Genomic DNA, 26,404 nt, shown 5'->3' with positions numbered 1-26,404 from the left:
AGGTTTCCTTTGTAAATTGGCATTTTGGTCCCTGAGGTTTGGTCCTGAAGGGGTAAGGTCCCAAAAACTACATAAAAAGGATTTAAGACCGTACCACCAATTGGCCTTTCAACCTTCTAAACTTGCGCGACCGCGCATTGGTCTTACAAAAGGAAGAAAGAGATTAACAAGCGATAGTCGCGTGCCTAAAGGACAGCATAAAATCCTTGCGCCGCTTTCCATTGGCAAAGGGTTAAAAACCCTAAGAACAATATTTCCACCCAAATATCTAAACTTGGATACCATTTTACCCAGACTTGGGATTTATGCAGCTGTATGCACACCGTAAGGTGTCACTCCAGATTGCAGCAGCAATCTTCTAGAAGGAATATGATCGTGCACCACCCAGACGGTTATAACCGTCTGGACACGTGTCATTACCACAAACGTCCTGAAATCACAACGATAGCATGTAATTGGAGAATGATCTCCACTTAAACCACTTTACACGTGGCAATTCCCCAACCATAGATCAAGTCACGATCCGTGTGCATTCACATCAGGATCCAAGCAACTTAACAAAGATTAAAAGGACTTAACGGAAGAAAAAATAACCGCTACGGCGTTAGCATCTTCCGTTATCTTTTTAATAACAGATTTTCCCTCCCAAACTCCCGGTTATAAATAGGAGAACTCTTCAGGTATAAACTCATATCACATTTCACTACTAAAATACTTTATCTTCTCCGTTACAAATACTTATTCTCACACCGGAGTCGGGTCAAGGAGAGAACCCTCTTCTCCCCTTGACGAGGCTAACAGTGTTCTGTTTTGCAGAATCACCGGAGAAGGAATTCGGCTGCAACTGAATCAATTGAGAGAGAGCTAACCTTTTATGCAGATTCAAACCCCCTAGATATCTCAGTTCCGACCATTTATCTAGTGTTTCTTCATTGGCGCCCACCGTTTTCTCAGTTTTTCTAGTTTCTATCTCGTTTCGATTCAGTTCATCTCATTTTTCTGTTTTTGCACATGGCAGAAAATTCATCTTCTCACCGACAGCCTGGTCCTCGACCAAACGTCGGAAACAATTTACCAGTATAAGGGATGGTAGAAGAGGCCTCAGACGATAATGAGGTTCAATCTAATGGAGCAAATAACCCTGTTACTCCAGGGATATTTCCCACAAATCCTGCTCAATCAATTTTACCACCGGGAGAAACTCCGATATCATGGTATGTTCGGTCACAAGGGGCATTAAATGCAGTGTACACGCAGCTGTGTGCTCAAACTGCTCCCGTAACACAATCACGAAGGCCGGGATCTAGAGCTCATGCTTCCCAGCGAGAAGAATCAACTTATGATGGTACACAAACAGCTACCAGAGACAACACCATGAGTCACAGCCTCGTCAAAGGCAATCGGTTCATGATAGGTTGGGTTCCCAATGGGATGCCCACACCGATGAATCCGATCAAACATATCGTTTGAGTGCAAACACCAGCGTATTCAACAGACTACACCCAAACTCTAACAAATCCAGGCCTCGAGCGGTTTACAACCCTGAGGCAGAGCATAATTATGACTTAGTTTACCGCCCTGCGGAAGCAGCGGAAAACTCGAAGTTTATACTGGAAATAGCTCTGGCTCCGTTAGAGAGGGCAAAATTACCATCTAACGTCGGGAAATTCGATGGGTTAACTGACCGCGATGATCATCTGAGAGTCTTCACCAGTGCAGGGTTGGTTGGCGGTTGGACTCTTCCGCTTTGGTGTCATTTGTTTGTCCAAACATTAACTGGTCCAGCACGAATCTGGTTTGATAACCTACCAACGGGGCAAATCGAGTCATGGAAAGACCTGCGCCAAAAATTCTTAACACACTTCAGCCAGCAAAGGCGTTCCATGCGGGATACATCCGATGTCATGAACATATGGCGTCGAGATGACGAGAATCTGGAAGATTTTATAACAAGATATAATAAGGAAGTGTTGGAGATCGGTGGTGTTCACGAACAGCTAATCCGTGCTCAGTTTAAGTACGCGGTTAGATGTGACGACATGGTCAAAGTATTATCCGGAACAGAGGGCCTTCCCAAGAGTTGGGAAAAGATAATGGCGGCGGCAAAGGTTTATGCGCAGTCGGAGAAAAACCTTACTACAAATAGGCCACCACCACCACACAGCAGGCCCACAGATTTAAGTGCTACGGGCGAGCGAAGGTTCAAAAAATCATGGCGCGAGTCATCCGGAAGCCGCTCCTCTGAAGATGCTCGCACAACAATTAACAAACTCTCTGCTCAAAGAGAAAACAAGCATGAAAATAGGGAGAGGCAGTGGACCCCCCTAACGAAGACCCCGGCGGAGGTTCTGAGTACCGAGGACTATCAGTTCAAACCGCCAATCCCGATGAAGAGTAAACGTGGTCAAGACCTGGCGCAATATTGCGAATATCATAAGGACACTGGGCACACCACAAACAACTGCATTTCCTTGCGCACAGAAATAGAGAAAGCCCTCAAAAATGGGGAGTTTGCGCATCTACTCCAGAATATGCGCAAGGAGATAAAGCAGATTACCCGGGGAGAAGAAACCTCCAGCAAGCGGGCAAAGACTTAAAGGACTCTGTAGAGTTCCCCGCGGGAAAAAAAACATCAAATATGGCGAAACTATCAGGGAGTAAGTTAAGTTTCATCTAATTATTAAAGACTTTGTAACGCCTCTGAGCTTTACCCATGAATAAAATTACAAAGTTTCTATCATTTGTGTTTACAAAATGCATGCAATTTCTTTTTAGTAAGCGCAGAAACATTATGGTAATATAAAATAAGCTCCATACGCGGTCAGTGATTACCTCACAAACGACCATAAGCTTCACACATGAGCTTCATACCAACTTTATTCGCCTTACTTAAGTAAAGCAATTGTACTCATGCAAATATTGTAAAGTCATTCAAACAAATAGAAACATATTACCTTCAGCGTACAAATACGCCCTGAAGAGATTCAAACACGACAGTGTTTCGAGTTCTATACAAACAAGCGCAACAAAGCAAGGATCTACATCACACACACACAAAAAAAAGGGGGGAAACACAAATTTTTCAAAAACAATTTCACCCTACTCTAAATCTTCATCCTCATCAGGGAAGATTTCTTTAAGCTGCGTTACCGGATCATCCGACTGCAGCGCCACATTTATCAACTCCATAACTGGAAGTTGTAAATTATTAAATTCTGCCTTCAGAGAAGCAAGCGCAGCGGCAGTATCTACGCCAAAAGCAGCGGACTTGCTATCATCCCAATTAACCTTCAGCGCGTCATTCACATGATAGGAACATTCCGCGTAACCTTGCGCATACCCATCCCGCCGCGCAGCAACCACCAATTCAGCAACAGTTTTATCCAGCTCTTTAGAGTTTAATACAGATTCAGTAACCTATGAAATCAAGCGAAATTGGTAAAGGAAAAAAAAGAAGAGAAAAAGCAAGCGCATATATGATTTCACAATAAGAAAGGAAAGGAACTTACACAAGCAATCCCGCGATCCTTCAACCAGGCCATATCATTCTTTAAAGGCTCAAGCTCGCTTTCCACTGTGACCCGCGCCGTTTCTAAATTCTCCAATTTCTCTTCAACCTCAGTCAAACGGCGGGAGGTTTCAGTATACTCGGAACGCGCGAGCTCCAGGTCTTTCTTCAGTTGTTCCTGGTCAGAAACCAAAGCAGTAAGTTCCTCTAGTTCTTTATCTCTAATGGCAAGAGTGGTTAAAGCTTGTACCTCCCGTTGCTCACTTCGTTCCCTATGAGAACGCGCCTCCGCCAACGCAGCCTCTACATCAGCTTTCTCCTTTTTCAATCTTTCTACCTCCGCATCCTGATTCTTCAGCTTTCCAACCTCATCCTTGAGGTTATTAATAATAGTGCAAAGGTTGGCTTTCTCAGCATTATCTTTTTCGCAAATGTTCCTCCAATTTTTACGTTCTTCAGAAAGGAGAGCAGCTTCAGCTTCGGCCTTTCTCTTCCAACCAGCAACAGACCATTCCTCAGTCTTGCGCTCAGCCTCAAACTTGGCTTGATCATCTTTTAATTTAGCCATCAATTGAGCCAGACGTCTCTCATCGTTGGAAAATTTCTTCTGAGCCGCCATGAAAGATTTCTGCTCTTTATGCATATTATACCACTCACGAACGATACGGTGGGTGGTAGAAACATGAGAAGCAGTCTCAGCAACATAAGACTGATAGGCCTGCTCACAATACCGGTCTTCCTGAAACTTGACCTCCCCAGGTGGAAGTATCCCCTGCAGCCAATCTTGGCACACATGCCAGTCCGCGAAAGTGTCTCCCTTCTTCAAATTCCAAACAGGGGCGTGAAGGTCGGCAGCATCCTTCTCCGAATAGCTCCGGTAGTAATAATCTCCCAAAGTTTCCTCTGGGCGGATGGGAGATTGTTTACTAACACCAGCAGACGAATCTTGCTCTTCAACCGTCACCTTCTCAGCATGCTCCGGCATAGTATTTGTAGGAGAATAAGTAGGAGTTTTCTCAGTTGCTCCTCCCCCCAGGTCTTGAGCAATCACTTCAGGGGCCGAAGGATTAGCAGCATCATTCACCACATCTAGGCCAGCATCAGCAGGCCTCTCAGTTTCAACAATCTTCTCCACACCATCATCTGCACCCTCTGTAGGGTTCAACTGATCAGCAACAGAAGCGTGTGGAGGGGTAGGAGGAAGTTCTTCATTCACCACGGATTGCACGTTCTTGTGTGAATAGCCGCTTGGTTCTTACGACTCTAGAACTTGCCACGACGATTCATTCCCGGTCCTTACCAACTTAAACCCAAGTAAGTAAATGATGGAGGCATTAGGACTAACCCTTTTTCTTTCTACACCATTATTTTTCATTTTTTTACCACCTACCCAAAATCCCCCTAGTTAACCCCTTTGAGCCTAAACCTTTCATTTCTTTACCCTAAAACCTTTTTACCCACCAAAAACCCTTTTTATTTCTACCCTTTATTTTAGTAACAAGCTCGGTTTTCGTGTGACTGAAAAAAAAATGATGAAGTTAGAAATAAACAAACAAAGCTCTTGAAACAAAAGCTTGTTTGAAGAAATATTTCGAAATAAAAAGTCACTAAAACAAAGTGTTTTACGAAAACCGACGCTTTTTACGCTTTTCGCCCTTTTCCACTAACCCATTCACCCACCTTTAGCCCAAGCCTTTACCCAAAAAAAGTCCTCTTGATATTTACAAAGGTAACAAGTTAAAAAGGAGGAGGATTGATTGCTTGGCAAGCTTATGGTAGGAAGAAGTTCTATGCCGCTCTCGAGTGATTCACTAAAATACACCTTCGGCCGAGTGTGAGTGATTTCTCCCGTGAGGTATGTGAACTTGTATATAAATGGAATTTTAAAAAGGCATGTTATGCCCAAATAAGTAATTTTTCCTATGAAACGTTCTAAACAAATCATAACGAATAGGATTGTAAATAAATAAAAATAAAACCCAAAAAGATCTTGGATTCCCGACACTCTATCACAAGCCAAAACCTTCTCTTCTACCCATTCCATTTGGGAGTGTAAGCCACATATTAAAGAGTTTTGCTTGAGGACAAGCAAAAGTTCAAGTGTGGGGGTATTTGATGTGTGTAAAATGCAACATATAAATTACATCAAATAAGGCATAAAACTAACCCTTTTTAAGTACTAATGTTGGAAAAAGAGTGTTTTTGTCTTCCTTTTGTATTTTCAGGATTAAATGAGCTCAAATTCACAAAAGAAGCAAAAAGATAGCTAAATCTAACATAAATACAAGAAAAGGAACATAAGTGGATTGCCCGACCCCTCAACAGCATCCTCCCAAGCAAAATAGAGAAGGCAGAAGACTGAACACGCCCCGTGCTCAGCCAGCACGGGGCCGTGCCCAAGAAGCAGCAGAAAAGACAAACCTATAGAAGCTTCTATTGCCCACCACGGGGCCGTGTCCAGTGAACACGGGGGCGTGGCGAAAGTACAGCAGGCGCATTAATTGTAATTGCGAATTACAATTAATGAAGAGAGAGAGTGTCAGACAGGCACGGGGGCGTGTCCAGCGGACACGGGGCCGTGCCCAGCCTTCTTTTCAGCCTATAAATAGGAGTGCTTGGTTTCATTGCAACTCATCCCTTGGCACACCACCTCTCTCACACTTCATCCACCACCCACCACCATCACAACACCATCATCCACCACCATCATCCATTGTCCATCATAGAGTGTGTGAGTCGTCTCGGGATCCAAGATTGATCGTAAGAGTTCTTGACAATCAAGGCCATGTTTGCCTAAGTCTCTTACATCACTTGGTGAAGACAAGTGTTTAGTATAATACTTTTTATTTTTAATCTTGTGCACTTTTTATTTGGTTTTGTATTAATGACTTTAATAACTAGTTGCTTATGTTGAAGGTGATCTTTCCTTATCGTTTGTCCGTGGTGTCTTGGCATTATTTTACTGTCTATATAAAATAAAAGATTTTCACCATTCATATCTCCACGGTCTATATGGAGGTATGTTGGCTACCTGGTCGGGGGTTAAGGGAACGGTTTGGTAAGGGTCTTGCCCTTGTTCAGCGTTTAGAGGTCCTGCAAGGGACCTGGGTCAAATTTAGTAGGATCTCCTTCAATGCCCATAGGTATTGGATGGCGGGGATCCAAACTCTTTGACCCCCTCATAAGTTAACTACTATTAATACTATAACCCGGCTATTTAGGACTGTATCCCTGCTGACTTAGACTACTTAGCCGAGGGTAACGTCACCGCCAAAAGCGGGGCCTACCATAATTTGCATTAATAACTTAATTCATTATCTTCCAATAATCCAAACCTTTAGGATTGTATCCTTGCTGACTCAAACTACTGGGTTGAGGGTAACGTCGCCTTCAAAAGAGGGGCCTACTACAATAACTAAGATAATCTCTTAAACAAGTGCAAAAGTGCGAAAATAATCAAAGGTTATACTAATACACGAGTCGGATCCAAGTGATTCATCTTGTCTATCTGTTTTTATTTTATTTTTATTTTTCAGCATTTAGTTAGTTTTATTTTCTTAGTTTAAAAACCTTTTCTAACATTTTGATTTGATTAGACGTTGAGGATAAACCGGTACTAAAAGCTCTTGTGTCCTTGGACGACCTCGATATCTTACCAACACTATACTACGTCCACGATGGGTGCACTTGCCCATATGTGTATTTAGTGTTAGTAAATATCGTGTTTTATAAATTTAAAACTTGGCTAAAAGCGTAAAAAAGGCTTAAAATATACATCTAAAACATATACACGCTAACACGCATCAAGCGTCTGTTTTTTTTTTTAATATCTCAGTTTTTTTTGTGTATTGAATTTGTAAAGTTGTTGATATACACTAGTGAATTATGCAAAGTATTAGTTGTTGAGTTTTTTTGTTCAATTCTTTGATTTTGCTCTTGTTTTTAACGCGATGTACATGTACACATGTGTATTCTGATTTTGCTATGTCTTTAATGCGATGTACACATATGTATTCTGACTTTGCTCTAATTTTATCCCAATGTACACATGTGTATAGCGTCTGCTTTTGTGATATCTCATAATTTTTTTTTGTGTATTGAATGTGTAAAGTTGTTGATGTACACTTGTGAATTATGCAAAGTATTATTTTAACAAACCCTTTGGTGGTTTGTTAGTCGAATTAAAGATACCCCTTGGGTAGTATAGACGAGTCAAACACAACTTTGAATGTATTCATTAAAGAACGACCAAAAGTTTTCACAATTAAAACACGGACAATTGACGAATGGTTTATAACACAGACGATTGACGAATGGTTTATAACACGAACGATTGAACAAATTGGTTTATAACAATGACAAATGTATTCAAACAATGACACGCAACGATTTTTCATTAAACCATACCAGGTTATCTTTCAAGACGATGTAAGCAAATGTTTTAGTCAAGATTCATGGCAACAAGGTTTTCATAAACTTTAACCAACATGTTTTAGCTGGTTAATTATATTGAAATATGTATACAAAGCCATGAATTTGACACACTCACAAAAACCTATGTACTCGCTAGCTTTTTATGCTGATTCTCTCTTTTCACATATGTTTCAGGAACTGTTGCTTGGTGTTACGATCTTGCTTCACATAGGATAGGACGTGGGCCTTAGTGATTATAAAACATAAAAGACAATTGTACTGTTTATTCGTTTTATTTCCAAGTCAATGCAACTTATTTATTTAATAAAACAATACTTTAAATACCATGTGTTGTGAAACAATTTCCTGTAACGTGACTCCTCGGTAATTCCGCTGCAGTTTGTTGTATTACGCGATCGGGGTGTTACATAGTGGAAAGATCCCATATTGTTTCCCATAGTTTGGACCTGGCATGATGCAACAGGTATGCTTCCTATCAAGTTAATAGATCATATGCTTCATTAAACAGTTACTTTCTTGGCTTGAGCATTGCCTAAACCCTATATTATAATTAACCATAAATTACTAAACCTGTAAATATATATAGTGGTAAATATAATACTTAATTACTAAAAAAATACATTAATTGCTTATTCTTAAAGTGGCGGATAGTTATTTTGGAGCAAGTGGATATGTCATTTGTTCATAATGATCATTTATTTAAACATATAGAGGATATACTACAAATTTAACTTAATATACAATAGAATTAGTGCAGGGCACAAACACAGAATTTCCTTGATTTTATTTTAGTCAAACTCAACACCATTTGCAGTGATCCACATCTACTACCATGTGCAGTGTACAATTTCCTGCTACTTACAAAAATATTGTTATCTTAATTCTCACTTGGATTACTAATTGCTTTGCTTATATCCAGATTTGTTGAAATTACGGGTTATGTTTTCCTTTAGGATGCTTAATTGGTGGTGCGAGTGGTGCGTGATTCAGGTAATATATCCATCATGCATCAAGATTGCATTATAAAGTGCTGCATGTGCATATTACATATATGTAGAACCTCCGATATTGTTTTTCATTCTGAAAGTTGTCTAGAGTGTTTCCATTTGTTGTTTTCACCATACATTTAAATCGTGGGGTCATTTTTAATATGCAATAAGAACTTATGAGTGATAAAAATGCAGTCGTGCTTGGGATATGAGGACAATGTAATCAAGCTACAGGTTTTCTTGCAGGGCAGGTTTGATTTTTTTTATCCAACTACTCACGAACTTCTGTATTCTGAATGGTGTCACACAATTGATCACAGTTTATCGGAGCATGCAAGGAACCAATCATGGTCATAGTAATTAAGCTTCTTATGGGTGGATTGGGGTTTTTGCAACTGGATTGATGGCTACTGTGAATGACAATGCTTCTAAGATACCATTTGTAAGCCATTTGATTCTAATACCATATCAATCATGATAGAGCTTTAAAAAGTTATGTGTTATTTCTAGCCAATATCTGTGGTTTAAGTTGCTTAAGGTTCTTAAATGATTTTTTTTTCATATAATGACTTTTATGGCTTTCTAATATACTCATATATCTTCAAGAAACTATACACATATGAAAGATTATTGCTTTTGTTTTTGTTTTTGTGGGTAGATATAGCAATTGACAAACCTCAATTCAACTTTTAGTTTAGTTCTTTGTTTTTGTTCAATGCTCAGTATACAAAAACGTATACATAGAAAATGAGGCTAATGCAACTTTTTATATGCAACTTTTTTTAATAGTGTTGCATTTGACTCTATTGAAACTTGGTTCAACATAAAAGGTTGCATTAGAACATCTAATGCAACTTTTTTTATAAAAAAGTTGCAAAATATTATTAAAAACGCAACCTTTTATTAAAAGTTGCAAAATTTAATAACCAATGCAACCTTTTAATAGAAGTGTTGCAAATTTTATTAAAAATAGCAACTTTTGTTAAAAATGTTACATTTTTTAAATCTTAAATGCAACTTTTAAAAAAGGATGCATAACATAAAATATAAATATGTGAATTGATAACTTTTGTTAGTAGGTTGCACTTATAATGTTTTTTTTTTTTGGGACAAACTCTATTTTAATGAAATATTATTTCAATTTAAATTTTATGAAACAATTTTCAACTTTGAAAAAATCCCATCACGAAATCTAAACATGTTAAATGAAAGTAAAACAATAACAAATTTATTAAATTTCTTATTGATGCTAATCGTGAATAAATATCTAACTTTTTTTTAATTACTTTTCTAAAACATTATTTTTTATAAATTAATTTTATTTGTTTATAGACTATAGTATACTTAAACTATTTAATTGTTTATAGTATACTAAAACTATTTAATTTTATGAATTAAACATTTTTTCTATAAAACTTTACTTCTCAGTTGTCACTTAAAAATTAACTTCTTTTTCTATAATACTTTACATCTCACTTAAAATTTAAATATTAAAATTTCCACCGCTCTAAATTCCCGCCCCAAATTCTCTCTCCCTCCGTCAAATTTGATATGTTCAACCCTAACCCTACATGGATTGCTTATTCTGTTGTTTATTGTTTCTCATCCTCCCCAAATGATAGATTTATCTTCCCGCTTCTGTTCTCATCCACATTCAATGACAGACATCATCTCGGCGGCAGTGGTTCAGCGATGACATTCCGGTGATTTATCATCTTTTTTTTCTACAACTATAATTAGGTTTCGAATATGAATCTCTATGTCCGTGTATTTTAACACAGGCCTCGTTCTTATTTCTTAGGGTACTTCATTTGTAGCCAAGGCTTTAAGTATGGAAGGAACTGCAAATCTAACATTTGAAACTTCCGAAGTTCAACTAAAATTTTGATGTACTATTTCAGGTCTTGAGAGGGATCCACCTGAAGTAGTAGTGGATATCAGGTATATATTTTTCTATAAATGGCTATTGAACAACAAAATATAGGTTTTCTATAGTATGTTGAATGAATGCCTACCAGGTGTTTGATAAAATGTCTGAGTGAATGTTGAAAACACAGTGGTCTTCACAATTTAATAAAGACAATGGCCGCATATGTAGATGTTGTTTGCTTAGAACAATGATACAAATAACTTAGATTAGATGATGCAATAGGGTATGTTTCCTCAAATGGTATACTAATTGTTATTGTCAATGTTACGTATGTATATAGACAAATGATAGTGTATGTTTCCCTTTGAATTGATTCATCAAGTCACTTACATACACCATGGAAGAAGTGTAGAATGATTATCATTTTTCAAAGTTTGTGTGTGGGAGGGGGTGAGTGAGTGATTATTTATATATAGGGGTGCAAACGAGCGGGAGTGGCTCGCGAGCTACTCGAGATCGGCTCGAGAAAAGGCTCGAAACGAGCCAGGCCTTATCGAACCCGAGCCGAGCTTGAGCCTAAAATAAAGCTCGTTTGATTATCGAGCCCGAGCTTGAGCCTCGCATGTGAAGCTCGTTAGGCTCGTCGAGCCTTAGTGTAAACGAGCCGAGTCGAGCTTATTCCAACTTGTTTACAAGCCGACCTCGAACCTAAAAATAAGCTTATTTAGTAAACGAGCCCGAGCTTATCGAGCTCGCGAGTCTAAAAAGTCTATTATTTATATTATTTTTTATATGGGGGATTAGCTTTATGGTTTAGTTTTTAGCATTTAGCTTTGGGGGGGGGTTAGGTTTTTTTTTAGGTTTTGGGTGGTGGTGTAGTGGGTTTATTTTCTTGTGTTCATATTGGTTCTCGCAATAAAGGTACTTCTCGCATGAACCCTACCCAATATATATATATATATATATATATATATATATATATATATATATATATATATATATATATATATATATAGTGTGAGGTTCATTGGGGAACACTAAAAAAGTGGGGAACAGCGGGGAACCGACTCAAACGAACTCCGATTGGACTCATTCCAACGGCGTTGGAACCGTCTCGTCGAACCCTAACTACGATCTCTTAACCCTAAACCCTAAATCTTAACCCCTAAACCCTAAATATATTAGGGTATGGCTTATAGGGTTTAGCTTTAGGGTTTAGCCTTAGGGTTTAGCTTTAGGGTTTAGATTTAGGGTTTAGAGTTTAGCTTTAGGGTTTAGCGTTTAGCTTTAGGGTTTAGCTATAGGGTTTAGCTTTAGGTTTAGCCTTTAGGGTTTAGCTTTTAGGGTTTATAGTTTAGATTTTACGATTTAGCTTAGGTTTTAGCCTTATTTTTTAGCTTTAGGGTTTAGAGTTTAGGAGTTAGGATTTAGGGTTTAGGGTTAAGAGATCTTAGTTAGGGTTCGACGAGCCGGTTCCAATGCCGCTGGAATGAGTCCAATCGGAATTCGTTTTAGCCGGTTCCCCGCTGTTCCCCACTTTTTTAGTGTTCCCCAATGAACCTTCCCCTATATATATATATATATATATATATATATATATATATATATATATAACTTGTCTGGGCCACCGATGTTAGGAGGTCACTGGATTTTTAAACTTAAACCTAATATAGTTCTGTGTTTAATGTATGTGGGCATATATGCTATTTTTTGTGTTTAATATTCTATAAGATGCAACGAATATAGACTGAATGCTCAATTGTGAAATAGACTAAAGTTTATTGTTTTTCGATTTGATTAATTAGCGACTAGGGATTTATATCCGGGCCTGATGAGAAGTTTGTGATAGATTTGAATTAAAGGGTTATCAGGTACTAAAGATGTATTCAAATATAATTAATTACCTTTATATATTTTAAAAAAAGCTTATAGAACTTGATAATATTAGCCTATTTGCTATAATTTTGTACCTTTTACCAATTGCAAGTTTTTACATTCTGTACAGATTTGTTTCTTTGATTTATATCTTAATTATTTTTTTCTCAATTTCCATTTTGGATTCGTACTTGTAGGATATTTTTGTTCAGAAGGATGATCGAACAACAGTTATCTCTAATGGCCAATCAATATGTTTAGTTAAGCATGATGTTCTATTAAGGATGTTGCGTGGGTTATTAGATTACAGAGATTAACCTTTTGGTTTCAGGAGGAATCTGGGATAAGAATTATAAGGTATGAAGTTAACTTCTAATGTGTTGATGTTTCTAATTTTTTTCAATTGAACAGGCAAAGCATCTTTTTTATGAATTCATTTTTTCAATCTATGTACGTTGAAAACTTGAAATTGTCATGTGGCTTGATGATGGCTTTGTTCACACTACTAAGCTGTGACTTAAAAGTGCTTTAGTTTTGATGAAATTTCGCATATATATTTTCTATGTAATCCTCAATGTACAAAATATTTGACAAGACTTTTGAGTTAGAATCAATTTAGGAACTACCCTAAAACTTGTTTGTAATCGTTATGATTATAGGGGTGTAAACGAGCCAAGCCAAGCACCTCTAGGCTCTAGCCTGGCTCGTTTAACATTAAGAGAGCTTGGGCTCGAGCTCGACTTGTCCATTTTTACAAGTAACTACAGGATTAAATACTATTTCAAACTTTTTGTCACTAAAATAGTAAGTTAAAAACCTATCCATATGAATAAATCATTAACACTTTCGGAAGACTTTCAAGCCACTTGACCCACTATACCCCCCTTGGGCAATGGGCATCCTCTTATTAATTTTTTGTTGCTTTTAAGTAATATTTACATACCATTGTTTTTAGGATATGTTTAGGTTAGCCTGTTTGTTGACTTGTTTAAAATTGAGTAGAAAATATTTTTGTTCTATAAGGGCAACCTGGTGACTTATTCATAAACAGGTTTACTCGTTTAGAATTTGTTTGTTTCATTGAGATGAATGGGTTACACTAGTTGTATTCATGTCATGTAATTAGGTTACACGATTCAGGTTAAATGGTTAATAGTGTGTCAGGGGGTAGGATCTATGTCTGTGACACATAATTTGTTTGTTTGATGTGGTGTTGTCTTTAATTGTGACAAGTCGTAGTATACCCAGATCAAATTACAAGAAGTTGGTATATGTTTTGTTTCTACTCTTTCATTATTTGAAATAGCAAGAGGTTGACCTAGATGGTGAATTTGAAGAAATGGATGGTATGGCATTTGCAAAGAACTAAAACGAGAAGCATTCCCTATGTATTGACTTTTAAAAGTTAGTTGTTTTTGTTTTGTGTGTTTCTCAACAAACAACTTGTATTGTTGGTTTATTAGTTACTTTTTTGAAATAGAGTTAACTGCCATTTTCGTCCCTGTGGTTTGGTCACTTTAGCCATTTCAGTCCATTTTTCAAAAATGCGCCATTTTCCTCCCCGACGTTCTGGAAAGGTGCCATTTCAGTCCAAAAATCATAACCCAGTTAAGTCAGTTAGTAAACAAGGACTGATTGTGTAAATTTGTAACATAAAGGACTGATTGTGTAAATTTGTAACACCACCACCACTAGCCCTGCCACCACCACCACTCCGCTGCCACCACCACCACCACCGCCACCACCGCCACCACCGCCACCACAGCCACCACCGCCACCACCGCCACCACCGCCACCACCGCCACCACCGCCACCACCGCCACCACAGCCACTGCCACCACCACCACCACCGCCGGAACCGCAGCCACACCGACGTTCTCGTTTTATACATTTTCTGGAACGTTTACGTGCAAAACGAAATGGAGGATGCAGACGATGGAAGTGGTCGATTTGCCTGAATTCGGATGAAGTTGCAGGTTCCGGTGAAGTTGCAGGTTCCGGTGATCACAGCTCGGCTCCGTTCATCACCACCATTCGAAAGCTTCCGAAACAAGATCATCTTCAACGTTCATATCCTGCAACTTCTGTTCGAAACATAACTTCCCGAAAAACCGATTCTGATTCCGCTCGCCGCAATCTCCATTCATCACTGTTGTTTCGACATAAGGCAACTGTCCGTTCATCACCGTTCATCATCGCTCAAACCTGCAACATCACCATCTTCTCCGGTCATCACTCCGAACATCATTGTTTATATCTCCATCGCACACCTCGCCATCGATCACTTTCACCACCGTAGCACCATTCTCCGACCACCCTTCTCATCTCCGGCTAACCTGCAACTCCGGTCACCATTGTTGTCATCATCGGACATCATTCCCATCATTCATCATAATTACCATCATACCATCTCCACTGTTGTCACCTTTGTCACTGCTTGAAGCAGCGTGAAACGGGTTTTGGTTTTGGACACACAATCTTTCATACAAGTTCAAATCTTTCATAAAACGAGAACGTCGGTGTGGCTGCGGTTCCGGCGGTGGTGGTGGTGGTGGCAGTGGCTGTGGTGGCGGTGTGGCTGTGGTGGCGGTGTGGCTGTGGTGGCGGTGGTGGCGGTGGTGGTGGTGGCAGCGGAGTGGTGGTGGTGGCAGGGCTAGTGGTGGTGGTGTTACAAATTTACACAATCAGTCCTTTATGTTACAAATTTACACAATCAGTCCTTGTTTACTAACTGACTTAACTGGGTTATGATTTTTGGACTGAAATGGCACCTTTCCAGAACGTCGGGGAGGAAAATGGCGCATTTTTGAAAAATGGACTGAAATGGCCAAAGTGACCAAACCACAGGGACGAAAATGGCAGTTAACTCTTTGAAATATATTCTTATTCTCTTTTCAAGGAGCAAATGAAGAACTACAGACTTGGAAGATGGAAATGCCTTGGTTTATCCTTTTACAATTGTAATGAACAAGGAGTATGATGGTTACATTCAACTTTATAGCAGAGTTGTTACTAAAAAATATGAAAAAATGGATGGTGCTGACCAGGCAGACTTTTATTATCGTAGTGGGAACCATACATGATGGTCATGTTAGGCTTTTATCATTGAAAAAGCAAAGAGCCAACGAGAAAACTTGAAGCCACGATCCAGATTATAATGGAAAAGCTGCCTAATGGACTACTTCAGGATCTTAGAGATGCGTATCAAGTTACAGTTACCTTTTATCATTGTAACAGTAATTGGCGATGTTATTTTGATTACATTGTTATTGTAAGTTTGGACATATGTTAAATTATGATATAAGATTATATATTATATTCATGTTATTACTGTGTTGGTGTAACTAATATATTATTACATATTAATAGAAATTTTAGTACTTTATATAATAATCTAAAAAAGTTGCATTTGTGTAATAGAATCTTGAAAAAGTGTTGCATTTGAGTGTAATGAAGGTTGCGTTTAAATATAGCAAATGTTGCATTTGAGATACCAAAGGTTGCATTTGAATGTAGTAAAGGTTGCATTTTAAAGTAAAAAAAGTTGCCTTAGTATATAAAAAGGTTGCATCTAAAAAGGTTGCATTTGAATATTAAATGCAACCTTATCAAAAAAGGTTGCATTAGCTTACAAAACAGTTGCATTAGGTCTAATGCAACTTCACCTAATACAGCTTTTGATAAAAGGTTGTATTAGGCCTAATGCAACCTTTTCAAGACCTAATGCAACATTTTATTGGGGTTGCAATAGACTCATTTTTTTTAGTGATTTAGCAAGTTTTTTTCATAGCTTTGTTGAAATTACTCAATTATTTATACCCTTGAGTTGGATATTAGATGTGCTCCAAGAACTGTATTTCCATCTATGTTTGTTAAATTTAGTGATAGAATTCTTTATATGATACATGAAGATATATGATTAAAAAATATAATAGAATAATGGTTGAAGAAACACGGGTTCACCGCCGGGATGACTTGACCGCGCTCTACATGAGGGTGAAGAATCACACCTTGTTCTTCCTCTTGAACCTAGATCTGCAATGGAGAAGAGAAGAAAGTGGAGCTGTAGAGATTGCCGGTAGGAGATGACTCTCCTGTTTCCAGCTACAAAAAGTGTGGCGGCTCCATATGCCATACCCTATTCAAGAGGTGAAGACCTCTTTATATAGGGGGATATGGGCCTCCCCTAACCTCAATGGGCCAGGCCCAGTTAGGGGTTATCTATCTCTACAAGCCCCGACCCAAAGTAGAGTAAACTACAGCGCGTTGGGCCTCGCGGTTGGGTTAGTAGCAACAATAATAAATAATTAATATAAAAGCAATAAGTAACGGGAAGTCCGACCGCTCGGGTCGGGTTTAGTACCGTACCCCATCAAGTCCCCCAGTCTAGTGCTGCTCCGCGTGCAAGCGTGGTAGGAGTACTAGACTTGTTAGGAGTGCTCGAAAGTAAAGATTGAGTTTTAGGCTTACCAGTCGCCCGGGTGCAGGAAAGTTGTTGGGCATGCTTGTTGCGTCTGTCTATTGCTGAGTGGTTGCAGGCGGTTGCTATTATCGATCTCTGTCATCAGCAAGTTAGTGGAGATCGTAGGGCAGGTGTCTCTGCCTCGTGACTGGTACACGTAGGTGTCTTTGAGTACTTTTTGTCTCCTGCATGTCGGGTGATCGTGGGGCATGATTGAGCAGAACCTGGAGGATGCGGATTGGCTCTTTTCATCTGCCATTTGTACCCTTTGTACTTTTAAGATGCCTGTACGCCACATCCTTGCGCGACCCTTGCTGCGCATGGTACTGGTCTGCGCAAGGTATGGGCGCTTGGATGCTTGACTTTAGGATGCTAAGTTGTTGATTTGGCCTCTTTAGACCCCGCGCGACGCTGTCGAGTGTTGCCCTACCCGCTCGAGGTTGAGATCAGAATGTAGCTGATTAAGGAGTATGGTCCGTCACGCGAACTGGAGAAAGAATTGCGTGGCTTTTTGGGACCATACCCCTCTAAGTCCCCCAGTCCAGTGCTGCACCATGCGCGAAGTAAGTGGTTGGAGCTCTGGACTTAGAAAAAAGAAGTTAGATGCTTTGATGGTGCTTGCTTGATCCTCGTTGATGGCGCGCGTATAATTGTACTGGCGCACTGCCATGAGCTTGTCATGGTTGCGCGTACGTGGTTAGGTCTTGTGCGCGAGTCTTGGAATTGGCTGAGTGTTTTACGTTTGAGTGTGGTTAGGACCCAACATGCGTATGATTGATGCAGCATTTGGGACCATACCACTCCAGTGGGTGGAACTCTGGACTAAATGAGTGTCTCCCTTTCGGGTGATTTTCGAGTTGTAGGAAAACTGTAGCAGTGCACACACAGCCGTGCGGCTACTCTGAAATATTCACCTTTTGGTGACTTCGCATGGTGCGCGTGTCTTAGGCCATGAAGCATACGTGTATATATATAGTCTTTAAATCTGTGTAAATTGTTGTCTACAATATTTGCACGTGCTAATCCACTTTGAACAGGTTATCGCGAATGAGAATTGGCATAAAGTTGCGTCAGGATAATGAAGTGGAGACCCGAGCATGCGCTAGTCCTCTGGTGTGTCGTGACAACAATGTGGCCGAAGCAAGGAGATGTGGCTTGTCTAGAAAATTGTAGGTGTAATCGAAACTTTATTTCAGCCAATGTGTTTTTGCGTATACCCAAAGTGGTGCGTGCATTTGTAGCGCAGTTTACGCTTTGTAAGCATTTTCATATATGGCTAAGCATGTGCGCGTGGACAACACACACGCTCGTATGTAAAGAAGCAGGGTCACGTGGAGATTCACGTGCTTACACGTGTAGCAGCAAGGCTCGCATGGAGGCTGAGATGATCGTAAGTAGAACAGACTCGTATGGAGATCGACGTGTTGGTGTGTAAAAAAGCTTGCGTACATGACGACTTACATGCTCGTAAGTAATGGAGTATGCGCGATTGGCGACTAACGGGCTCGTATGTAGAGGAGCATGCGACTGCCGGCGACTTACGTACTCGTATGTAAAGGAGCATGCGCGCGTGGCGACTAACGGGCTCGTATGTAGAGGAGCATGCGACTGCCGGCGACTTACGTGCTCGTATGTAAAGGAGCATGCGCGCGTGGCGACTTACGTGCTCATATGTAAAAGAGCATGCGCCAGCCGGCGACTTACGTGCTCATAAGTAGTGGAGCATGCGCCAGCCGGCGACTTACGTGCTCATAAGTAATGGAGCATGCGCCAGCCGGCGACTTACGTGCTCATAAGTAATGGAGCATGCGCGCGTGGCGACTTACGTGCTCATATGTAAAAAAGCATGCGCCAGCCGGCGACTTACGTGCTCATAAGTAATGGAGCATGCGCCAGCCGGCGACTTACGTGCTCATAAGTAATGGAGCATGCGCGCGTGGCGACTTACGTGCTCATATGTAAAAAAGCATGCGCCAGCCGGCGACTTACGTACTCATAAGTAATGGAGCATGCGCGCGTGGCGACTTACGTGCTCATATGTAAAAAAGCATGCGCCAGCCGGCGACTTACGTACTCATAAGTAATGGAGCATGCGCCAGCCGGCGACTTACGTGCTCATAAGTAATGGAGCATGCGCCAGCCGGCGACTTACGTGCTCATATGTAATGTGTCACCAAACCTGCAAATGTCATTATAAAACGCTGGTGTATTATGAGGCGCCCCGCCTTAGGTTAGTAATGCTTTAACTTGAAATAAGTTGATAAGATAGATTGTAATAACCATTCAGATATATTGTAAAGCATTGTATCAGAAGACACTACCCTTTGGTTGAGCGTTCAACACATATATTATCTTTTGAAATAGATGAACAGTTTAGGTGGTAGCAGGGGTTACACCATGCCCGCCCCCAATTTATTGTTGCTAAATAAAAGTTAGCAGCATTATACTAAAATTTTGATCTTAAACAAGCAACGAATGTACTCATATATTATTGTGCCCCGTGTAAGGCGTATGTCACGCGATTGCTTAAACAAAAACGGACTCATGTTGCTTAAACAAAAAGCATCTGGCAGACAGTATGCTCGCGCAACGGAGATGACCCTCGCGGCGGAGTATGCTCGCGCAATGGAGATTTCTCGCGGCCGCGGAGTTTGTTCTCGTAAAGGAGTTTACCAGTGAAACCGTCAAGCAATGACATCATGGTGATGAACTTGTCACTATTGTCAAACCCCTTAATTTTAGTTGTCATGCATGATTGACCACGTGCTTTACTTCACTGTTATATCAAAATGAGATGTTTGAAGTTTAAGATGTGCATATTTGAAAAATGGACATGTAAAGTTGTTTATTTGCAACATTAAAAGGGGGTTTATGTGAACCGTAGTAAGATGTGGTGGATTTCATAATGAATTAATTCGCTAGAAATCGTTGTTGTATACAACGACATTATTAAAAACATAGAAATGGATTGCGTAAAGGCGGACAAGCACACCGGCGGATCATGCCTCCCGCATCGACGAGCTTGCGCGTTGAACAGCTTGCGCAGCGGAGGGACAAGTCACGCGTTGGCAGGTTGCGCGTCCACCAGAATATGCTTCGGCAGACAGAACTAACGTGCTGGCGGATCACGTGAAGGCGTGATGCGCTTCTAGTGGAGCAACTCACGCGTGTCAGGAGGTTCGCATCGGTGGGCAAACTCTATGCCCCGTCATGATACACACATGAAGCTCTACGCCGGCGTTTAAGTAACACGCACGTTAAATAAGCCGGTGAGCATGTAATGTGTGTTGACTGAGCTAACTAAATGTCATCCTCATCGTAAATGCATAAGTGAGATTTAAAGTTAGAAAAGAAATTTTGTTTTTTGGAAAACCTCATATGCATTTAAAAAAGGAGCACAGTTAGAAAATAAATGTTTTGGAAAAACTTTATATGAATTTAAAGGTGCACGATATCAGATGACTTCATATAATGAAGTTTCAAAATGCAATTAAAATAGTTGGTCATAGAACTCACAGGTGTTGCTTTGGGAATCGCACACAAATATCTCAAAAGCGATCAGATCTGAATTTTGGAGACCCCGAAGGAACGACGTTGTACCGGTATGGGGTTTTGTGTTCAATAATCGCCTTCCGAAATCGCTTATTGCCGATCCATAGTTCGGAACCGGAAATCAGTTGCGGAGATTGGCGAACACACACAAAGACAGGAACCATATATAGAACTCAGCGAAACCATGGAGGTTCCGTACAGATATTGTTTTTGGAGCTCAACGGAGCTCAGATCTGATGGCTTCTTGGTCAAAAACTTTTGGATCTGGATGAAAAAACGCAGATCTGAAGAAAACATACCTGGATCTAGAAACCTTCTTGAAAACTGCAGATCTGAGATAGGGAGAAGAGGAAAAACGAGTCTTAGATTCTTGGATTTAGATTTTGATACGGTGGGCGCCAATGAAGAAACACGGGTTCACCGCCGGGATGACTTGACCGCGCTCTACATGAGGGTGAAGAATCACACCTTGTTCTTCCTCTTGAACCTAGATCTGCAATGGAGAAGAGAAGAAAGTGGAGCTGTAGAGATTGCCGGTAGGAGATGACTCTCCTGTTTCCAGCTACAAAAAGTGTGGCGGCTCCATATGCCATACCCTATTCAAGAGGTGAAGACCTCTTTATATAGGGGGATATGGGCCTCCCCTAACCTCAATGGGCCAGGCCCAGTTAGGGGTTATCTCTACAAGCCCCGACCCAAAGTAGAGTAAACTACAGCGCGTTGGGCCTCGCGGTTGGGTTAGTAGCAACAATAATAAATAATTAATATAAAAGCAATAAGTAACGGGAAGTCCGACCGCTCGGGTCGGGTTTAGTACCGTACCCCATCAATGGTTAACCTGAATTTTAAAAGAGTAAAAAGGTTTAAAGGATTTTACTCCACTTTGGTTCGTATGAGATTTGGTTTTAGTTTTTCTTTTCAGATATAAGTTACTGACTCGTGCTTTTGATGTAGATTGGTGTTTAATTAAATGGTAAATTATGAAAAAATTGGCTATAAGTTGGCTTTTAATTAATTTTTTCATGCTACAGGACGTCGATGTGAGTACAGACATAATAACTAATAAGTGTTGATGGATCATCGAAAACCAGCTCACTTGAGAATGAACTTGCTGAGGCTTTGTGGGAAAATAACACCGGGTTGATAGGTATTAGCACATTTGGCAAATTTGACCCGTTTACTTATAAATGAGTCAATTTGGGGCTTTGGGCTATGTTTTATATCTACCGGATCAAACTAACGGGTGAATTCAACATAAATACATTTAGAGAAATGAGTCAAAGGTCACTAAAATTTGTTTTATTTACAAAAGTAGATTACTATTAAAAAAACTAGAGTTAATTGCCATTTTAGTCCCTGAGTTTTTGTTCAAATTGGCATTTTAGTCCAAATAGTTTTGTTTCTTCTCTGGGTTCCTAACTTTTCCTTTTTCTTGCCATTTTGATCACATTTCCTAACTTAATCTAGAAACCAGGATATAGTCAGGGGTATTTTTGGCATTAAATTATTATGAGGTTTATAATTTGTGCTGTAAACTACCCCTGGTTATCACTACACAACAGTTATGCCAAAAATACCCCTGGTTATAACCAGATTTTTAGACTGAGTTAGGCAATGTGATCAAAATGGGAAGAAAATGGAAAAGTCAGAACCCAGAGGAGAAAAAAAACTATTTGGACTAAAATGGCAATTTGGACCTGAAGAAACACTAGATAAATGGTCGGAACCGAGATATCTAGGGGGTTTGAATCTGCATAAAAGGTTAGCTCTCTCTCAATTGATTCAGTTGCAGCCGAATTCCTTCTCTGGTGATTCTGCAAAACAGAACACCGTTAGCCTCGTCAAGGGGAGAAGAGGGTTCTCTCCTTGACCCGACTCCGGTGTGAGAATAAGTATTTGTAACGGAGAAGATAAAGTATTTTAGTAGTGAAATGTGATCTGAGTTTATACCTGAAGAGTTCTCCTATTTATAACCGGGAGTTTGGGAGGGAAAATCTGTTATTAAAAAGATAACAGAAGATGCTAACGCCCTAGCGGTTATTTTTTCTTCCGTTAAGTCCTTTTAATCTTTGTTAAGTTGCTTGGATCCTGATGTGAATGCACACGGATCGTGACTTGATCTATGGTTGGGGAATTGCCACGTGGAAAGTGGTTTAAGTGGAGATCATTCTCCAATTACATGCTATCGTTGTGATTTCAGGATGTTTGCGGTAATGACACGTGTCTAGACGGTTATAACCGTCTGGGTGGTGCACGATCATATTCCTTCTAGAAGATTGCTGCTGCAATCTGGTGTGACACCTTACGGTGTGCATACAGCTGCATAAATCCCAAGTCTGGGTAAAATGGTATCCAAGTTTAGATATTTGGGTGGAAATATTGTTCTTAGGGTTTTTAACCCTTTGCCAATGGAAAGCGGCGCAAGGATTTTATGCTGTCCTTTAGGCGCGCGACTATCGCTTGTTAATCTCTTTCTTCCTTTTGTAAGACCAATGCGCGGTCGCGCAAGGTTAGAAGGTTGAAAGGCCAATTGGTGGTACGGTCTTAAATCCTTTTTATGAAGTTTTTGGGACCTTACCCCTTCAAGTCCCCCCAGTCTAGTGTTGTACTTATGCAAATAAGTGGAGCACTGGACTTAGGAGAGAGAAATGTTTTTTGGGCGCGAAAAATGAGGAATCTTCTATGAGAAGATTTAATTTTGTTTGGAGGTTTTGGAAATCTTTTAACTTTAGGGGATGGTACAGCTAGGTCTGTATGACAGGCTGACATTATCAGGTATATGCCACTATCCGTGTTTTTCACGCGCGTGTGTAGGCGCGTGTGTACTTTTCTGCTGTTTTTGGGGACTGTGATACCCGGAAAAGTCGATGTGGCAATTACCGATGCTATTTATTGCGATAAGTATATAACGTTTGGGTAACCTCTTTGTGCCATCATTGTTTTGTTGAAAACTTTTCCCCTTCTTTTTCTTTTATTGAAAATCCCCTATTCCCTTTCTTATGTCAACCGGAGAACATCAACAAGGTCTTACCGAAGAGATGTCGACTGAACTTCCACCGTTGAGGTGGTCGAGAGCGTCTTTTGACGGTTTAGTTCAAAATTTCAAGTTTCCAGAAAGTTGGGGCGCTCTGTTCCCTGAAGAGGGGCAGACAGCGGCAGATGCCCCGGCTGGGTATATTACCCTCTTTTGGGATTTTTTCTGTGATGGCAACTTTCGTTTGCCTGTGACGAAGTTCTTTCTTGAAATTCTTGAGTTTTACAATATTCATCTTTCTCAACTGCATCCTATTGGCGTGGTCCGGGTTCGACATTTTGAGTTTGTGTGTCGGACTATGCATATTGAGCCGACCGTTCCCCGATTTAGGGTTTTCCATCAAATGCACTGTACCCAGGGGTTCTATTCATTTGTTCAGAGAGCTTCTGCAAAGAAAATTTTGCTTCATCCCCCAAAATCTTTCCATGATTGGAAGCAAAAATTCTTCTTTATTAAGGCCGGAGTGATTCCGGTGAGGATGGTTTTAAGGGGGAAAGAAGATGTTCCCGTTGAAACACTCCGGACCCCTTCTGATGAAACTTGGTATCAAGATTTGAAGGAAATTCCTAACATTATTTTTCCCGAGAGAGCCCTTGTTGGGGCTGGTATGAGCTTGAATTGGAAGATGGACCGGGACGACAAGCCTGTGTATACAGAGGGAGGTCATGGTATGGTTGGGTTCACCCCCTTTCTTCTCTCTCTTTTTTTTTTTTGGAGTATGCTCTCCTTTTGTTTTTTGCAGTTGTTGCTTTGTATGTTGTTGCATATAAGAGAGAAGGAGGAAAGATGGGTACCATTAAGAAAAAGCCTGATGTAGAGCTTTGGTATGATCGTATTGCGAGGAATTTTTCTCTTCCGCGGGACACGGATTTGTCTGAACAGCCTGCTGCTGGTGTAGGTAAGATTGCGCATACTGTTTGTTTTTACTTTTTATTTGCGCATTTGAGTGAATTGTTCTTTGCGCTTTATAGGTGAGTTGTCAAATTTGGGCGTAGGCCCTGAGAAGAAAAGACGTGCAACGACTAGTAATGTTGCGCCAAAGAAGAGCGATGCTGAGAAGACTCAATCTTCTAAAGCTAAAAATGTTGGGGAGAAGAAAGGTATGCGCCATTCTTCTGACAAGTGTGATTATGTGGTGGTTTCTGATACTTTGGAGGGTCTTGCGCCTGCAGTTACTATTAGGCGACCGAAACCGGAACCGAAAGATTCTGCTAATATTCCTGCATCCAACCCCGATGATCCGATTGATTTGGAATCTAGCCCTGAGCATTTAGTGCAAAGGGGGGCGAGCAAGAGAAAACAAACCGATACTGACGCGGAGGGTCAACCTCCTAAGAAAGTTCAAAGAAAGAAGATTACCCGAAGGGGGAATCTTGATGCTTTTGTTACGGAATCTGTTCCTGGTAAGTAGCATCTTTCCTTGTTTCCTTTTTATGGATTATATCCTTATGGATTTTTTATTTTTACAGTAGTTCCTGTTGCTCCAACTCTCACGAACGTGCAATCCGTGGTGAATGAAGAACTTCCTCGAACCAAACTCATTTATCACATTTTAAGCAATCCACATCTTTAGCGTGTTGTGATAGTCCACTGACGTACTATCATTTTCTCTTTTCACAACCAAACTCATTTTGAATTTTATCATTTTTTTGGATTTTTCAAAATTTCTAATGTTTTTGGATTTTCCGAAATTTCTTACTCCCCCTAAAATGCAAAAACATTTAAAGAAATTTGAAAACAAACTATACAGAAAGATGACAAACTGATGTATCAAGCTTCAAATCTCCATCCACTTGGCAAAAACAATCAGAACTCCCCCTTACAACAAACTATTTTCTCAATTTGATTTCAAAACACTTAAGTTTGTTTCAATAAAAATGATTTTTCCGGAAAATAAGTTTTGTTGATTTTAAACCATTTGTAGGTTAGGGGATAAGATCATCACTTTGTTTCTTTCTTCTTTACAATAGATGAACCCCATTTTTAACCATTAGTAGAAAATCAAGTACAACTTAATGTCCCTAATTTACCACTTGTAAGAACAAACCTCTGTATCACTTGTAGGAACAAAACATCTACACAAATTCATTTTTTCCAATAAAGATGCCGATTCCTGTTTCACACTTACCAACCTGGAAGCTCCGGCATAGTCCATCACCTGTAAAAAAAATATCAATTTTGAAATTCATTCACATAAACCAACTTTAACTAGAATGATTACAAACTTGAGAGCTCCGGCATAGTCCGATTTTTAAGGGAAAAGAATTTCCACCCAAGTCTGACCAACTTTGAGTGATTTTAACTCTGATTCAGTTGGGTTATAAGTTGCCTTCTTTGTAGCATAAAATTCTTTAACCCCTTGAACTTTACCCTCAATCATTTTCCCAAAAAATTTCTTAACATTCTCATTGAATGCTTTCTCAACATCAAATTCTTTCTTCACAGAATAGAATTGATTTGAGATCTCAACCTTACCAACTTTCTACTTAAACTTTTTATCCTTCAATGATGGAAAATTATCATCATTCACTGAAGGTACTGATTTTTCTTCTTTCACCTCAACTTGTGGCTCCACTGATTTTGTGGAATCAGATTCATCGCGGACTTTCTCAGAAAACTTCTTAACAACCCACATTTGGTTGTCTTTGGCTCTCTTTTTGTAAATTTTTTTCTTTGAACA

The 26,404-nt window shown here is 39.9% G+C and overlaps 1 protein-coding gene and 1 long non-coding RNA gene across 2 annotated transcripts; both read left to right on the top strand.

The window, feature by feature from the left end:
* Positions 1–1,086: 1,086 nt before the first annotated feature.
* LOC110902086 lies at positions 1,087–2,597 on the top strand. Its single transcript, XM_022148825.1, has 2 exons — positions 1,087–1,214; positions 1,358–2,597. Exons 1-2 carry the CDS (start codon positions 1,087–1,089, stop codon positions 2,595–2,597), a joined length of 1,368 nt encoding a protein of 455 aa, XP_022004517.1.
* A 7,831-nt stretch (positions 2,598–10,428) lies between these two features.
* Positions 10,429–16,003, top strand: LOC110899928. The gene is made up of 4 exons (XR_002570653.2): positions 10,429–10,634; positions 10,733–10,872; positions 12,874–13,033; positions 15,576–16,003. It is a non-coding gene; the product is annotated as an uncharacterized LOC110899928 (long non-coding RNA).
* The last annotated feature ends 10,401 nt before the right edge of the window (positions 16,004–26,404 follow it).

Source organism: Helianthus annuus, chromosome 9 (genome assembly GCF_002127325.2).
Source record: "Helianthus annuus cultivar XRQ/B chromosome 9, HanXRQr2.0-SUNRISE, whole genome shotgun sequence".
In the NCBI taxonomy this organism is placed as follows: domain Eukaryota; kingdom Viridiplantae; phylum Streptophyta; class Magnoliopsida; order Asterales; family Asteraceae; genus Helianthus; species Helianthus annuus.
Note: the sequence above shows the minus strand (reverse complement) of the source record. Positions and strands in the feature narration are given on the sequence as shown.

Coding starts and splice junctions, on each gene's coding strand:
- LOC110902086 (XM_022148825.1), top strand. CDS start 1,087: ATGGTAGAAGAGGCCTCAGACGATAATGAGGTTCAATCTAATGGAGCA. Junction 1,215..1,357: donor GGAGAAACTCCGATATCATG/GTATGTTCGGTC, acceptor GTACACAAACAG/CTACCAGAGACAACACCATG.